Source organism: Nicotiana tabacum, chromosome 14 (assembly GCF_000715075.1).
Source record: "Nicotiana tabacum cultivar K326 chromosome 14, ASM71507v2, whole genome shotgun sequence".
Lineage (NCBI taxonomy): Eukaryota > Viridiplantae > Streptophyta > Magnoliopsida > Solanales > Solanaceae > Nicotiana > Nicotiana tabacum.
The window spans coordinates 64,664,211-64,681,532 of record NC_134093.1 but is presented as its reverse complement, the minus strand read 5'-3'; the positions used below and the strand labels follow the sequence as shown (position 1 = coordinate 64,681,532).

General features: G+C 39.4%; 1 protein-coding gene across 1 annotated transcript; it reads left to right on the top strand.

Annotated features, from left to right (window-relative positions):
* The first annotated feature begins 240 nt into the window (after positions 1-240).
* On the top strand, positions 241-1,265 carry LOC107807275 (calcium-binding protein CP1). Its single transcript, XM_016631630.2, has one exon. The coding sequence runs from the start codon at positions 358-360 to the stop codon at positions 853-855; it is 498 nt and encodes a 165-aa protein (XP_016487116.1). The 5' UTR covers positions 241-357; the 3' UTR covers positions 856-1,265.
* The last annotated feature ends 16,057 nt before the right edge of the window (positions 1,266-17,322 follow it).

Genomic DNA, 17,322 nt, shown 5'->3' with positions numbered 1-17,322 from the left:
TCCATACCGATCATTAGTTTTCAAAATAAAATTTCCATCGATTTTGAAGAGGCCCTCGCCAGAAACATGAGTATATTCTTGCTATTGTGATGTCATCCCATGCGCACATCATACTCGTGTAAGACCGACTCGGTCTCGTTCACATAAAAAAGTCTCAAATATTACAAATTACCCCCAATAATTATAAAATAATTCTAAATAGTCCAAGTCCAAATTCAAAAAACTTGTCTCCCAAGCTTACAAGGACCTCCTATAAATTCGCCGCTCATTTTCCTCCTATATTCTCTACAGACTTTTCGTTTCCTGTATTTTCCCAATCGACGAACAGGTCCTATTAATTCATCAATTAACGGCAAAATGTGTCCGACGGGAAGCGTTTTGCATTCTGAAGCCACCGGAGAGCCGAATCTCCGGTCCGCATTCGACGTTTTAGATGTTGACCGCGACGGAAAGATAAGCAGCGACGATCTCCGAACATCTTACGGAGGATTCGTCGGCGCCACCGGCGAGCCCGACGACGACGTGGTTGGTACGATGATGACGGTGGCCGATTTCAACAAAGACGGGTACGTGGAATTCGAGGAATTCGAGAAGGTTATACACAGTTCTAAAAGCAGAAGAAATGGAACGTTAGGGGTGAATAATAATAACAATAATGTAATGGAGGATGTTTTCAAGGTGATGGACAAAGATGGTGATGGCAAAGTTGGGGTTGAGGATCTTAAGAGTTATCTGAATTGGGCTGGGCTTCAAGTGGATGATGATGATATTAAGGCCATGATTAAATTGGGCCGTGGTGATGAAAATGGTGGTGGTGTTACCTTTGAAGGTTTTCTCCAAATTTTGTCTCTTTGATTTGTTGCAACCAGAAGATTGATGACGATGATAAATGTTAGATTAGGTGAACAAGCTTTGGTTTAATTTGTATTTTTCTATGATTTGTCCTATCGTGCTGCTTCATATGCTATTGGCTATTCCGATTGAGAATTCTATTTGAAAACAAAGAAGAAAAAGAGTTGTTCCACCAACATTGTTTTTTTTATATATATTGTTTGTTTTCGTTAAGGTGACAAATGATGTTCAAAATGAGGTCATTTATGTTTTATTCTTAGGATTAAAGTCGAGTATATTTAAGAGTACTAGTTTCACTACAAGGCACGTGTATGTCGAGTTATGAGTACACAATTTTGTAAGTAATATTAATATTATTAAAATAATAATTGTAGTAAATATTATACATAAAATAATTATAATTTTTTTATGAATGATCAACATGAATTGTTGTGTGATGATCTATTTATCGAGAATTTTTTTATGAATGATCAACATGAATTGTTGTGTGATGACCTATTTATCGAGGTCAAATTGAGTAGATATTGTTTGAACTTACGAAGATGCATAAGATTTCTCGATCAATGCCATGAAACTACATCATATACATCTAGAGTACATGGTGATAGTAACATTATTAAGTGATGTATAGTGATCAAGTGTACCAAAAGATCAAATCAGAAATAATGAAATATTTCTTGGTGTGTATGTAAAGGATGAGGAAAATCATAATTATGTCAAAAAATTTCATAAAGCATGAATGCATAGTTCTAACTTCAAAAAAATACTTACCCCCACTTCCGTGGTTGTCTTGTTAAAATTCTTAATCTCCTCGTGATTATCGGCTTCTAATAAAAAATTGTCAATATTTTCATAGGGATAATTTCAGAACCTTCCTCCATATTTGACATATTAATACTAACTTTTCTTGAGGTATACAATCTTATATTTATATCTCTTATTTTAATTTTTTTGTAACAATTCTTTCTATATATTTATATTTAGCATAAAATATCGTAGTTTGACTAATTTTTTTTAATTATATATATTATTTTGTTTAAATAATTTTGTAAATAATTCTTTTCTTAAATTCCTTTAGAACAAAACGTAAATGCCAATATTGTGTATTACAAACAAGGAAATGTGAGTTGAAAAGAAAATTTTTACGGTTTTCGGCAGCACATATTTCTTCGACAACTTTCCAAACCACTTTTCCATGCTCAGTACTTTATCCCTTCTAATTTCTCTTATTTTCTTTTTCTTCATTCCATTCTCCACTTTCTACCCAGCCCTATTATCGTCCTCTAAATGGGCTTTCTAACAGCCAAATTCACGAGTAGAACTTTCCTGTCTAAATTAAAATTCACTATAGTTCTTTTTCCTTTTATGTTATATGCTCGAAGATTTGTTTATGAAAGAGATGTGAAGTGAAATTAAGGAAAAATGATTGCAAATGTATACAAATCAAATGTAAAGTTCATGCTGATAAAATAAAAATTTACATTTGCTTTTGTTTATATCAATCGACAATCATGTGGATAGACATCTCCTAGACATACATCTCTTTTGTTTTCTCAGGGCAATATGTTAATTATTTTTACCTTTCAAAATAAATAAATGATGTATCTGAAACACATTAGAAAAAGTACTGTCTAACCAAAAGAATACCAGAATGAATAAGAAAAAATAATGAGATAAATATGTCCATACATATTCTGCTTTCAAGACAATCCCGTCCAAAATAAATACAGAGTGAAAAGATAAGCAACAGTAATTAAGGCTTTATCCTCATTTTAAATAGGGTAATTAGATTATTTAGAAGGACATTTTGGTAATTTAATATCACGACACCATTTTCTCACCTTAGAATGTCGTGATAGCACCTAATCTCTAAAACTAGGTAAGCCTAATATTTATTGATAGCTTAATAGAAATAACGAACCAAGATAACGAAATGAAACCGATAAAGCTCATAATAACTCCAAACTAGAATATCAGTAAACAAATACCCAAAATTGGTGGAACTAGAGCATAAGCTCTACAGAAATATACTAAAATTTTCTAATACTACACTGTCTGAATAGAGGGTGAACAACAGTAAAAGTAAGGACAGAAGGTGACTCCGAGGTCTGCGAGCGCCAAGCAGGTATACCTTGAAGTTTTCAGAATATATGGGCAAATCACTGATGCCTAGCCTGAGCTAAAGTACCTGGATCTGCACAAAAAAGTGCAGATGCGTAGTATGAGTACACCACAACGGTACCCAATAAGTATCAAGTCTAACCTCAGTAGAGTAGTAACGAAGTCAGGTCAAGACACCTACCAGGATAAGAAAAACTGAACAAAGTATAATATTGAATAATATCGGAGAACAAGGAAATGAATGATAGCAAGCAACACAATAATATAGACTAACAACAGAGTTTAAGGCAGTAAAGACAACAAGGAGTGAACACATGATAAGAACAACAAGTAATTAAATGCGTACAAACACAAGTAAGGCAAATGAGGAAAATAACCAAGACTGTTCAACCAACAAGTCTCTTTAGCAAGAATGTACAGCAAGAATCACAGCCGAGGTACCACGCCTCATATCCACATTTCACAATTTAAAATCAAGATCTTTCCTTATACCGCCGCGTGAGCCTTACATTTAGATATTTTTGCAAATATTTTTCTCAAAATATCTACACGCACTTTAGCCCCCTTATTTCACCGTGTGACTTCAAGTAATTCCCTTACTAGTGACACACACATAAATCCCACATTATGCCGCCGCATGCATATAAACCCCTATCCTTATACTGCCGCATGCGCATCAATATCATAATAAAATAATAACTCGCATCACAAGTGCCCATATGCCACAACTTGCCAAAATCAACAATACCAATGTCAACATATAGCCCACGGCTCAATCACAATGTGAACAAGAATCTCAATGATAACAAAATGAATGAGAAATACTCGACGAGGAAAAATATATCAACAATCAATAACTTCAACCTTAATTTGATAATAGCTTCCACAACTTCAACATCAATAACCCAACAAAAAGATATTCCCACGAATTGACAACTTCAAATAAGAGTAATTCAACAATGAAAGGGGTAACAAGATAATAAGAGAGGTAACAACTTCATCTAAAGTATGTAAAAGAAAACTTAACAATATAATATGAAACAAGTGCTAGCAATGTCAAATAGAGCATGTGAGAGTAAATTAAACAATGAAAGGTATAACATGTTAAGACAAATTTAATTTAATGCATGGAAGAAGTCTAAAAGTCTAAACCGGTCAAAATACCACATATAGCCTGTGTACACTCTGGTCACCTTGTGTACACGTCTTCCACATAATATAAATAACACAATCAATCCAAATCCTAAGGGGTAGTTCCCTCACACAAAGTTAGGCAAGATACTTACCTCAACTAGGCCAAATTAACTCTCGAAAATAGCTTTTCCCCTAAAATTCGCATCCACACGGCTCAAATCTAACAAAAAATGACTTAATAACATCAAACAATGCAAAAGAAAATAATTACAATAGTTAAAGCTATGATCTTTACATAATTTTTTAAAAGTAAACAAAAGTCAATCCACGCCTGCCTGGTCAAAACCCGGGTCCAAGGATAGATTTCAAATACCCATAACCCCATGAGTCTATATATGTGTTTTGCTTTCAAATCTGAGTCCAAATCGACTCTCAAAACCCAAATTGTTTTTTATAACTTTGACAAAAATTCCCAAATTTCCTCTTTGATTCTCACAAATTTGAAGTTAAACTAGTATATAATCATGATATATAGTTGGAAATTGATTAGAATCACTTACCCAATGGTTGTAGATAAAAATTCTCTCTCCAAGTCATTTTCTACCGAGTCTAGGGTTCTAAAATAAGAAAAAATGAGATAAAATCCCGACTTTTCAACCTTTTGTTTAGTTACAAATGTCGCAATTGCGAAGAAAATCTCACAATTGCGGCTACTGACAAGCCCAGGAGATGTCGCAGTTGCGACACAGACTTTGCAATTGCAAAGTCTGTCCTCCTCTCAAGTGCGACCTATTTATTGCAAATGCGAAGTAACCCACCTAAGCCTTATCTTCGCAATTGCGAACCAGGTATCGCAATTGCGAACCAGGTATCGCAATTGCGAAACAGGTATCGCAATTGCAATATCTGAGTACCCCCCATCATATTCTCAATTGCGAAGCTGGTGCTCGCAATTGCGACAACTGCAGCACCAACAACCTAGATTTTAGTCCAAACCTTTTCGAAACACGTCCGAAACTCACTTGAGCCCTCGGAGCTCCAAACCAAACATCCACATAAGTCTAAAAATATCATACAAACTCGCTCGCGCGATCACAATACAAAAATAACATCTAGAACTATGAATCAAACATCAAAATGCATGAATTTCAAAGAAAAGTTCAAGAACCTCTAGAATTGCAACCAAGCGTTCGAATCCTATCAAATCAACTCCAAATGACATCAAATTCTGCAAAAAAGTTTCAAATAGTAAAATGGACCTATTCCAAGTCCCAAAACCAAATTCCGAACTTGTTAGCCAAAAAATCAACCTACGGTCAAACTTGAAAAATCTTCTAAACTTCAAATTGCCAACTTTTGGCAGAACAAGTCAAATCAACCTATGGACATCCGAATTTGATTATGGGCATACGCTGAAGACCAAAATCATGATACAAACCTATCGAAGCCATAAAAATACCGTTCCGTGGTCGTTTTCACAAAATTCAAATATTGGTCAACATTTTTAACTTAGGCTTCTATACCAAGAACCAGAGGATCCAAATCAACCCAAAACCTTCTCGGAATGAAACTAATCAACCTCGCAAATCATAATACTACAAATACACATGTGTGAATCATATAAAAGGGAAACGGGGTGCATATACACAAAATGACCGGTTAGGTTGTTACATTCTCCCCCTCTTATGACAAACGTTCGTCCTCGAATATGCATAAGGACATACCTGAAGTGACGAAAAGGTGAGGATAATGACTCCGTATGTCATGCTCGGTCTCCCAGGTTATCTCCTTGACCGGATGACCCCTCCATTGAAACTTTACTAAAGCAATATTCTTTGACCTCAACTTCCGGACCTGCTTGTCCAAGATAGCCACCGGCTCCTCATCATAAGTCAAATACTTGTCTAGTTGGACTGAGCTAAAATCTAATACATGTGATGGATCACGATAATACTTCCGAAGCATGGAACACCGGGTGAACTGCCGATAAGCTGGGTGGTAGTGCAAGTTTGTAGGCTACCTCACCAACTCTCTCAAGGATCTCAAAAGTACTAATATACCTAGGGCTTAACTTGCCCTTCTTCCCGAATCTCATCACATCCTTCATGGGTGAAACCCAAAACAAAACCCTCTCTCCTACCATGAATTCTACATCACGAGCCCTTCGATCAACATAACTCTTTTGTCTAGACTGTGTTGTACGAAGCCGATCCTAGATCAACTTGACTTTCTCCAAGGCATCCCGAACCAAATCGATGCCCAAAAACCTAGTCTCTCCTGGCTCAAACCAACCTACTGGAGAACGGAACCGCCTCTCATATAAGGCCTCATAAAGAGCTATATGAATACTCGATTGATAACTATTGTTGTAGGCAAACTCCGTAAGCGATTGGAACTGATCCCAAGAACCTCTGAAATCTATAATATAGGCACCTAGCATATCCTTCAATATCTGAATGGTGCGCTCGGACTGCCCGTCCATCTGGTGGTGAAATATTGTACTCAACTCAACCCGTGTGCCTAACTCATGTTGCACGGCTCTCCAGAAATGTGATGTGAACTGCATGCCTCGATCAGAGATAATGGACATTGGCACACCGTGAAGACGAACAATCTCTCGGATATAGATCTGAGCTAGCTGCTTTGAAGAGTAGGTAGTCACCACTAGAATGAAATGTGCCAACTTGATCAGCCTATCCACAATAACCCATACAACGTCAAATTTCTTTAAAGTCCGTGGGAGCCCAGCAATGAAATCCATGGTAACACGCTCCCATTTCCACTCGTGAATCTCATGTCTCTGAAGCAAACAGCTCGGCCTCTGATGCTCGTACTTCACCTGCTAATAGTTTAAGCACCGCGCCACATACTCCACTATATCTTTCTTCATTCTCCTCCACCAATAGTGCTGCCTCAAATCCTGATACATCTTGGCGGCATTCGGATGAATAGAATACCGCGAACTGTGGGCCTCCTCAAGAATCAACTCACGCAGCCCATCTACATTGGGCACACATATCCGACCCTGCATCCGTAACACCCAATCATCTCCAATAGAAAGCTCCTTGGCATCGCCGTGCTACACTGTGTCCTTAAGGACAAGAAAATGGGGGTCGTCATACTAACGCACTTTGATGTTGTCATACAAAGAAGAACAAGAAACCACGCGAGCTAGAACCCGATTAGGCTCTGAAACATCCAATCTCACAAACTGATTGGCCAGCGCCTGAACATCCATTGCTAACGGTCTCTCACCAACTAGAATATATGCAAGGCTGCCTGTACTCTCCGCCTTCCTACTCAAGGCATCGACCACCACATTGTCCTTTATGAGATGATACATAATAGTGATATCATAGTCTTTCAACAGCTCTAACCACCTCCACTGCTTCAAGTTCAAATCCTTTTGCTTAAATAAGTGTTGTAGACTTCGATGATCTATGAATACCTCGCAAGATACGTTGTAGATATACTTCCTCCAAATCTTCAATACGTGAACAATAGTTGCCAACTCTAGATCATGCACGGGGTATTCTTCTCATGGGTCTTCAACTGGCACGAAGCATACACAATCACCCTACCCTCCTGCAACAATACACATCCAATGCCAATGTGAAGCGTCACAATACACTGTATAAGAACCTGATGCTGAAGGAAAAACCAGAACTAGAGCTATGGTCAAGACAGTCTTGAGCTTCTAAAAGCTCTCTTTACACTCATCAGACCACCTGAATGGAGTACCCTTCTAGGTCAACCTATTCAAAGGTGCAAAAATGGACGCAAACTCTCTACAAAACGGCAATAATACCTGACCAAACTAAGAAAACTTTGGATCTCGGTAGCTGAAGACGGTTTGGGCCAACTCTGAACTGCTTCAATCTTCTTCAGATCTACCTTAATCCCCTCACTCGACACCACATGACCAAAATATGCCACTGAATCAAGCCAAAATTCACGATTTGAGACTTTTGCATATAACTTCTTCTCCCTTAATGTCTGGAGCACAATCCTTAAATGTTGTTCATGATCCTCTCGGCTACGAGAATACATAAAGATGTCATCAATGAATACGATGATGAAAGAATCAAGATATGGCTGGAATACACTGTTCATCAAATGCATAAATGATGTTGGGGCATTGGTCAGCCCAAATGACATCACTAGAAACTCGTAGTGTTCATAGCGAGTCTTGAAATGCAGTCTTCGGAACATCCGAGTCCCGAATCTTCAGCTGATAATACCCTGACCTCAAATCAATCTTTGAGAATACTCTAGTACCCTAAAGCTTCATATAAGTCATCAATGCGCAGTAGTGGGTACTTATTCTTGATTGTGACTTTGTTCAGTTGCCTATAATAATACACATCCGCATTGAGCCATCTTTCTTCTTCACGAATAAAATTGGAGCACCCCACGGTGAGACACTCGACCGGATGAGACCCTTATCAAGTAACTCCAGAAGCTGCTCCTTCAATTTCTTCAACTCTATAGGTGCCATACGATATGGTGGAATAGAAATGGGTTGAGAACCCGGCACCATGTCAATACCAAATCGATACCCCTATCGGGCGATATACCCGGTAAGTCTGCTGGAAATATATCTAGAAAATCCCTCACTACCGGAACTGATTCAACAATAGGAGTATCAGCACTGACATCTCTCACAAAGGCTAGGTATGAATCACACCCCTTCTCAACCATTCGCTGTTCCTTTAGAATGGACACCACCCTGCTAGGAATATAATCCAATGTACCCCTCCACTCCAACCACGACAACCCTAGCATAGCCAATGTCACAGTCTTGGCATGACAGTCCAAAATATCATGATAGGGTGATAACCAGTCCACGCCTGAGATCACATGAAAGTCTACCATATCGAGTAGCAATAGATCAACTCTTGTCTCATAACCACAAATAATGACTAAACACGACCGATAAATAAGGTCCACAATAATAGAATCTCCCACATGTGTGGACACATATACATGAGCACTCAAAGAATCATGTGAGATATCAAATTATGGAGCAAAGTAAGATGACACATGAGTAAGTAGACCCAGAGTCAAATAAAACTGAGGCATCCTTATGACAAACCGGAACCATACATATAATGACTGCATCTGAAGCGACTGCCTCCGTCCTACCTGAAAAAGCATAGAATCTGGCCTGGCCCCTCTAGGGCGACCTCTGCCCGCCTGACCTCCACCCCTGGTTGGTGGTGCAGGTGGAGCGACAACTGGAGCAGCAACCATGGCCTGTGAACCCTATGGACCGTGATGGAGACTATGTGGTCTGTGAAGGTGCACCCCCAAGTCTGGGGCAGTCCCTCACCATATGTATGATATCACCACACTCAAAACAAGCTCTCAGTAAGCGTGGCTGTTGAAATTGACTCTAGCTTGGTCGGCTAGACTGATTGCTGAAGGCACTCGTGCAGGGGAGGTGCACTGGAAAGCGGTTGTGCATAATGAGCAACCTGAGACCTCGAAATATTCGGAGCACTACTAGTAGCGGGAAGTGCTGAATGAACTGGCCGACTCACATATCCCCTGCCATGTCAGGTTATAGCTATAACGTGGCCACCGCTAAATTTGCCAGTACCTCGAGGCCTCTTGGCCTCCCTGTCCTCTCTCTCTCTATCTCGGCCTCGCATACCCTCCAACCTCTGTGCGATCTCTACCACCTTATGAAATAGAGTATCCGTCTCCAACTCTCAAGTCATGTTGAATTTAATACCATAGTTGAGCCCCTCGATGAATCTGCAGACTCACTCTCTGACTGTAGTAACCAAGGTAGGCGCATGTCAGGACAACTCACTGAATCTGATAGCATACTCTAACACTGTCATAGTCCCCTAACGCGATGCATCCCGAAGGGTCTAGGGAAAGAACTCTCTCAAGAACATATCTGAAGACTGAGCCCAAGTGAGTGGGGATGCATCAGCTGGCCTACCCTCCTCGTAAGCCTTCCACCACCTGTAGGCTGCTCCTGACAATTGAAATTAGTAAAGGCAACTCTTCTCGTTTCCACAATACCCATGGTACGGAGAATACAGTGGCACTTCTCTAGAAAACTCTGCATATCCTTGGTAGCTGTGCCACTATAAGTAGGAGGGTGATACTTTTTAAACCTCTCAAGTCTCAGCTGCTCTTCCTCAGATGCCTTTGCCTTGACCTCGGGCTGAACTAGAATAACAGGCTGCACTTGCATAACTCCCGGGACCTGATCAACATGGACCCGTTGATATGGAGTATGGGCCGCGAGAGTCTGAGCGCCTCCCCCAGCCTGAGATGTAGCTGGTGCAGGGGAATCAATCCCGCCTGAGTTAGAGTTACAAACATGCTCAAAAACTGTGCTAGGGTCTCCTGAAGTTCAGGGGTAACAACAGGTGCCTCGGGTGCCTGTCCCCCAATCGGAGCTACCGGTAGTTCCTCATTCGATGCTCGGGCAGGTGTTCTAGCTGCACCATGTGCCCTTCCTTGGCCTCTACCCCGACTCCGACCTCTCGTAGCTCTAGTAGGGGCGAGGGTGTCTGAACATCGGATCCAGTAGTGCATGTTCTCACCATCTATGAGAGAATAGAAAGACAAACTCAAATTTTGAAATCAATAAATTCGCACGATAAGGAATAAAAAAAGTGGAATTTCTTAACAGTTCCGTAGCCTCTCGAAGATAAGTACAGACGTTTTTGTACCGATCCGCACGACTCTACTAAACTTGCTTATGACTCGTAAAATCTATGAACATAGAGCTCTGATACCAACTTTTCACGACCCCATTTTCCCACCTTAGAATGTCGTGATAGCACCTAGTATCTAAAACTAGGTAAGCCTAACATTCATTGATAGCTTAACACAAATAACGAACCAAGATAACGAAATGAAACCAATAAAGCTCATAATATCTCCAAACTAGAATATCAGTAAACAAATACCCAAAACCGGTGGAACTAGGTCATAAGTTCTACAGAAATATACTAAAATTTTCTAGTACTGCACTGTCTGAATAGAGGGTGAACAACAGTAAAAGTAAGGACAGAAGGTGACTCCGAGGCCTGCGTGCGTCAAGCAGGTATACCTTGAAGTCTTCGAAATGTATGGGCAAATCACTGATGCCTAGATTGAGCTAAAGTACCTAGATCTGTACAAAAATATGCAGACGCATAGTATGAGTACACCACAATGGTACCCAGTAAGTATCAAGCCTAACCTCGGTAGAATAGTAACGAATCCAGGTCAAGACACCTACCAGGATAAGAAAAACTGAACAAAGTATAATATTGAATAATATCGGAGAACAAGGAAATGAATGATAATAAGAAGCACAATAATATAGACTAACCACAGAATTTAAGGCAGTAAAGACAACAAGGAGTGAACACATGATAAGAACAACAAGTAATTAAATGTGTACAAACACAAGTAAGGCGAATAAGGAATATAACCAAGACTGTTCAACCAACAAGTCTTTTTAGCAAGAATGTACAACAAGAATCACAGCCGAGGTACCACACCTCATATCCATATTTCACAATTTAAAATCATGATCTTTCCTTATACCGCCGCGTGAGCCTTACATTTAGATATTTTTGCAAACATTTTTCTCAAAATATCTACACGCACTTTAGCCCTCTTATGTCACCGTGTGGCTTCAAGTAATTCCCTTACTAGCAACACACATATAAATCCCACCTTATGCCGCCGCATGCACATAAACCCCTATCCTTATATCGCCGCATACGCATCAATATCATAATAAAATAACAACTCGCACCATAAGTGCCCATATGCCACAACTTGCCAAAATCAACAATACTAATGTCAACATATAGCCCACGGCTCAATCATAATGTGAATAAGAATCTCAATGATAACAAAATGAATGAGAAATACTCGACGAGGAAAGATATATCAACAATCAATAACTTCAACCTTAATTTGATAATAGCTTCCACAACTTCAATATCAATAACCCAACAAAAAGATATTCCCACGATTTGACTGCTTCAAATAAGAGTAATTCAACAATGAAAGGGGTAACAAGACAATAAGAGAGGTAACAACTTGTAACGACCCAACCAGCTATTTTGAGCATTTGTATTCCGTTCAGTTGTTTAAAATCTCGAGTAGCTTTATTTGATGTATTATGACTTGTGTGAATCGTCGGTTTTGGTTTTCAGGTGATTCGGGATTGATTTGGGAGAATGATTCTCAACCAAGAAGCTTTAAGTTAGAAGAGTTGACCAAGTTTGACTTTAATGTATTTGACCTCAGATCAGAGTTTTGATGGCTCTATTAGGCCCGGATGATAATTTTGGTCTTGGGCGTATGCCTAGATTTGCATTTGGATGTTTCTAGAAGGTTTTGGCACTATTTGGCAAAAGCTGGCAATTTAAAGCTTTGGAATGTTCATAGATTTGACCGGGAGTTGACTTTGATGATATCGAGTTCGGATTGTTGTTCCTAGAGTTGGAATAGGTTCGTTATGTCATTTAGAACTTGTAATCCAAAATTTGAGGTCATTCCAAGTTGATTTGATATGGTTCGACACGAGTTTTTGAAGTTGAGAGTTCAAAAGTTCATTGAGTTTGATTTGAGGTGCGATTCATAGTTTTGATATTATTATGTGTGATTTGAGGTCTCTAGTAGGTCTGCATTATGTTTTGGGACTTGTTGGTATATTTGGGCAGGGTCCCGAGGGGCTCGGGTGAGTTTCGGACGTGTTTCAGACCATTTCCCCTTCATACGTGGTTGCTAGTAGCTGCTGGTAATGGTGTTGCGCACCTGCAGTTGGCTTTACGCTAGTGCATTGGTCGCATAAGCGAGGTCATTGACGCACCTACGAAGAAGGCTAGATATGGGCTGTGTTTGCAGATGCGCTGTAGAGGACGCATCTGTATGCGGTTGTTTGGCGCAGAAGCGAAAGGTTAGGCTGGGGAGAGCATCATAGATGTGGAGTGTGAAGCCCACCTGCGGGAGCGCAGAATCAGGATATGTTATGGAGGAGCAGAAGGGCAGCTTGGTTGGGTTTTCTGCAGAAACGAGAAAGCTTCGCACCTGCGATATCGCAGAAGAAGTACTTGGTCCATATGTGCGAGAGGTCGGGCATTAAGTGATTTTCCGCAAAAGCGGAGGTGTTGTTGCAAAAGTGACGCCTAAGAAGTGGCTATTTATTTCCCAGATGCGACAATGCCTGAACACTTCCTATTTATTCGAGGGTTGAGTATTTCAGTCACATCTTTGAGTTGGGGAGAGGTGTTGGGAGATTTTGGAGAGGATTTTCACCATATGGATTGGGGTAAGTATTTTCTACTTGATTTTGCTTATATTTGATGATTCAATCTTCGATTTTTGGTATTTAATTGGTGATTTTTAAAAAGAAATTGGGGGATTTCTTATCTAATCTTTCCTAAAGCGAAGATTTGAGTTTTGCACATCGATTAGGAGTCAGATTTGAGTGAAATTAGTATGGTTGGACTCGTAATTGAATGTGTTGTAAGAATTTATGAGTTTTGTCGGGTTCCGAGGTGCGGGCCCGGGTTTGGCTTTTTGGTTTGACTTTGAGTTTTGATTGAGGATTAGACCTTTATCGTTTGGGTTGCTTTCCTTAGGCATTATTTAATCTTGTGAGTTGCTTTTGGCTAGTTTCAGACCGTTCGAAGGTGGATTTGCACGAGATGGAATTTTTAGAGTATTGGTTGGCTTGCTCGGTATTTGATTTGGTTTTCTTGAGGTAAGTATCTTATATAAACTTGGTTGAGGCACAAGTTGCCTGAGTTATTTGTGATATCTACGGGCTATGGGTGCGCACATGTGTGGGGATTGAACCTATGTGCGAGCACCAGGGTATTTATCTATGCTCGGGGTAGTGCTTAGGCTACGATATGCCTTGAATTGACTATTAATCTTTAACCTATGATGTTTCTTATATTTGTAGCCTTGTTGTGAATTATTTGATCCATGTTTGAGGTTATAGAGAGGCTAATTCCCTGAATGAACTTGATAAATGTTATTTTTGTGATGAAATTGCCGATTTGAGCTATGATAGCACACTTTGCACATGCCTACACTTTAGCATGTAATTTATACTAGTTCAGGAGCATGAGATCTGTTATTAATTCAGCACATACATGTATTCTTGTTTATTTTCTCCTGTGTGATATGATTGGATTGGATGCCTGCGATCACGCCGGGTGGATTTTATTGTTATGCCTGTGACCACGCTAGGCGGATTGTGTTGTTATGCCTGTGACTATGTCGGGCGAATTGTGTTGTTGTGCTTGTGACCACGCCAGGCGGATTGTATTGTTATGTGATGACGTCCAAATCTACTACTAAAAAGTAAATAGACATGGTCGCATGCAATATAATTTACCGAACTATGAGTCGGGGTCAAATCCCTGTAATACCCCGGAAAATTTTGAAGTATTTCAGTGTAAAGCCCCATAAATTTTGCAAGTGAATTCAAGGTTTTGTGGAGCCGGAGTAGGCTTACTTGTTTGAGGATGGTATAAAATCTTCGCGGAGAGCTTGCGAGCCGTGGTTCGAACTTTTTGGGTTGAAGAATGTACCACAAAGTAAAGGAAAATTTTGGCGGAAAAGCGCGTTTATGCGGTCCATTATGCGACCGCATAATCACTCTACAGGCTGCATAATGGCCGCAGAAGTGAGCAGGAGAAGGTCCAGTCTGGGGGCAATTATGCGGTCGGCTATGCGACCGCATAACTGTTATGCGGTGCATTATGCGATCGCATAATAGTTATGCGGACCGCATACACGGACATATTTTTGATCGTTTTGGTCTGTAATTATGCGACCAATATGCGGTCCGCATATCCATTATGCGGTCGCATATGCAACCGCAGAACCTATTCCGGAGCTCCATTTTTGGGTTTTTAAAACCCGACCCTACTTCGTTAAATACATGCTTTGAGTCATTTTTGAGCAAAAATCTGATGTTTTAGAGAGAAAGGAGAGTGTTTTAGAGAGAGTGAAAAACCCTAGGCTTATTATTCATCAAGTCTTGCTCAAATCTTGGAAGATTAACAAGGAAAACCCACAAGTTCTTCATCTAAGAGGTAAGGTTCCATACCCTAGTTTTCAATTTCGAATTTGGGTAGAAGATGGTTGATTAGGAGTATGATTCATGGGTATGAGATATTTATTCATACATGCATGTACCAATAAGAATTGTGGGAAGATAGTTGAGCTAAAATAAGTAATGATTGGGTTGTGAAATGAAGGAAATCTTGTCGAAGAACCTTGTTGTTAAATTTGCACACCTAGTGTCTGATAAAATGCTCAAATGAGCTGAGACCATGAATATCTTCCTAATTATGGTTCAATTTTGTTATGTCTCAAAATAGATCGGGATTGCTAAGAATTTCGGATCATTCTAGAGTTAAGGAAGCTCGATTGAGGTATGTTGGCTAAACTTTCTCTCTTGGAATTAAATTCCATAATATTTTCGTAAGTTTCAAAGTATGGGTTAAGTATTAAAAGGTTATGTCTTTGAGTCGTGTTTCAATGAAAGATAGTATGCCAAATTGTGTGCGAAAATCTCAATATTCTTAAGACTCTTAATTGCTTATATGTGTACCTAAAGTCTTGATTTGGAAATGTCTAATTGTTGATAATCTATAAAGATGGTTGGAAGTGATATAAGTTAATTGGGGATATAGAGTGTAGCCAACGTGCCAAGAATTTAAGTTATGATTGTGTCTAGTAGTACAAATGATTTGAGAAGATGCGATAAAGAATGTGAAATGAGCCTCGACTCAATTGTTTAAAAATGACTTCGAAGATAGAATTGTCTAAAAGCTTTTGTACTAAATTCATGCCCATTAGTGGCTGCTTTAACTAATGCTTTGATTTATAAATATATCCAGTGTGATTCGAGTTCTATATACTCATGTGTTGAAATTGTACATTGTCATTTCTGGGGAAGAGTATTGCAAGAGTAAATGGTGTATTGACTGTTTATGATTTTTCATGTGTGTTTCTATTGTTGGTTGGTATGCCTCATTCTTTGGGAGGAAACCATTTGTGTTTGAAGTTTCCATTTCAAATGGATTTGAAGTATATGATTTCTGAAATATCCTATATGTTGATACTTGATGGTGATCTTTGAAATTGAAAGAGGTGAAAGTGTGGAATATGAAATACGGCCATCGTGCCAGGAATAAAGAATCTTGTGAATGGCCTAATGAGCCAAGGAAGTATTGTCGCTGTGAATGACTGGAAATACTAATGAGAATTCATACAATGTGAACGATGTTGAGGTTAGTACAATTGTATTTATGATATTTCTATTTGCAAATCAAATCAAAACTATTTTTGGGAGCATCATTAGCAATATCGAGGAAGGGTGGGTCATAAGGCCCACACCTGAAACTACACGTGCCAGTGTAGGGGTGGATTGGGATTATTCCCCTTATTTGGGATGAAATTGGAACCTTTGAAAATTGTGATATTATTCCCCTTAATTGGGAAGAAACTGAAACCTTTGTGGATTGGAAAAGTCAACCCACACGGCATATGTGGGAAGGCGGCCTAGCTGATCGGGTGGAGATCAGACGCCATATTGCGCATATGGTGGTACTACTCTTGGTAACAACTTTCTTTTGCATCACATGTCAAACCACATTGTTCGTGGGGAGATGACCTAGCCGATCGGGCATGATCGGACTCCGTGCTAACAAAGACGGTGGTATATCGGTGTTAATGATCTCTCAACCAAAATTATGTATGAAGTTCCTATTTTTAAAATTATTATGTTTTAACTGGACGTTTGGATATTATTGATTGTGACTTGCTGTTTCTATGTGTTGCCTTTTCTTATATGGGCATTCTATTTTGAAAGAGGATTTTTAGCTATACATACTAGTGTTATTCGACAGGCGGCATTGATCAGTGATAGCAGTACACTCTTTTCTGCTGATTTGGTGAGCCCCATTTCATTTCGGGGTCATGTATCTTTTGTTTCTCATGTATTGTGTTTTGAGGTATAGCCTGGGCCTTATTGCCGGCATTTCCATATTACTCTTCTATTGTACTTAGAGGCTCCGTAGACAGGTTTTGGGTTATGGTTGATGTTTGGAATTGAACTAGAAATGTTGGTACTTGGAAATTATGTTTTTCATTAATTCTATAAACTCGTAATGTTTTGGAAATTATGAATGAAGCTACTAATGGGAATGAAAAGGAAGTTGTTAA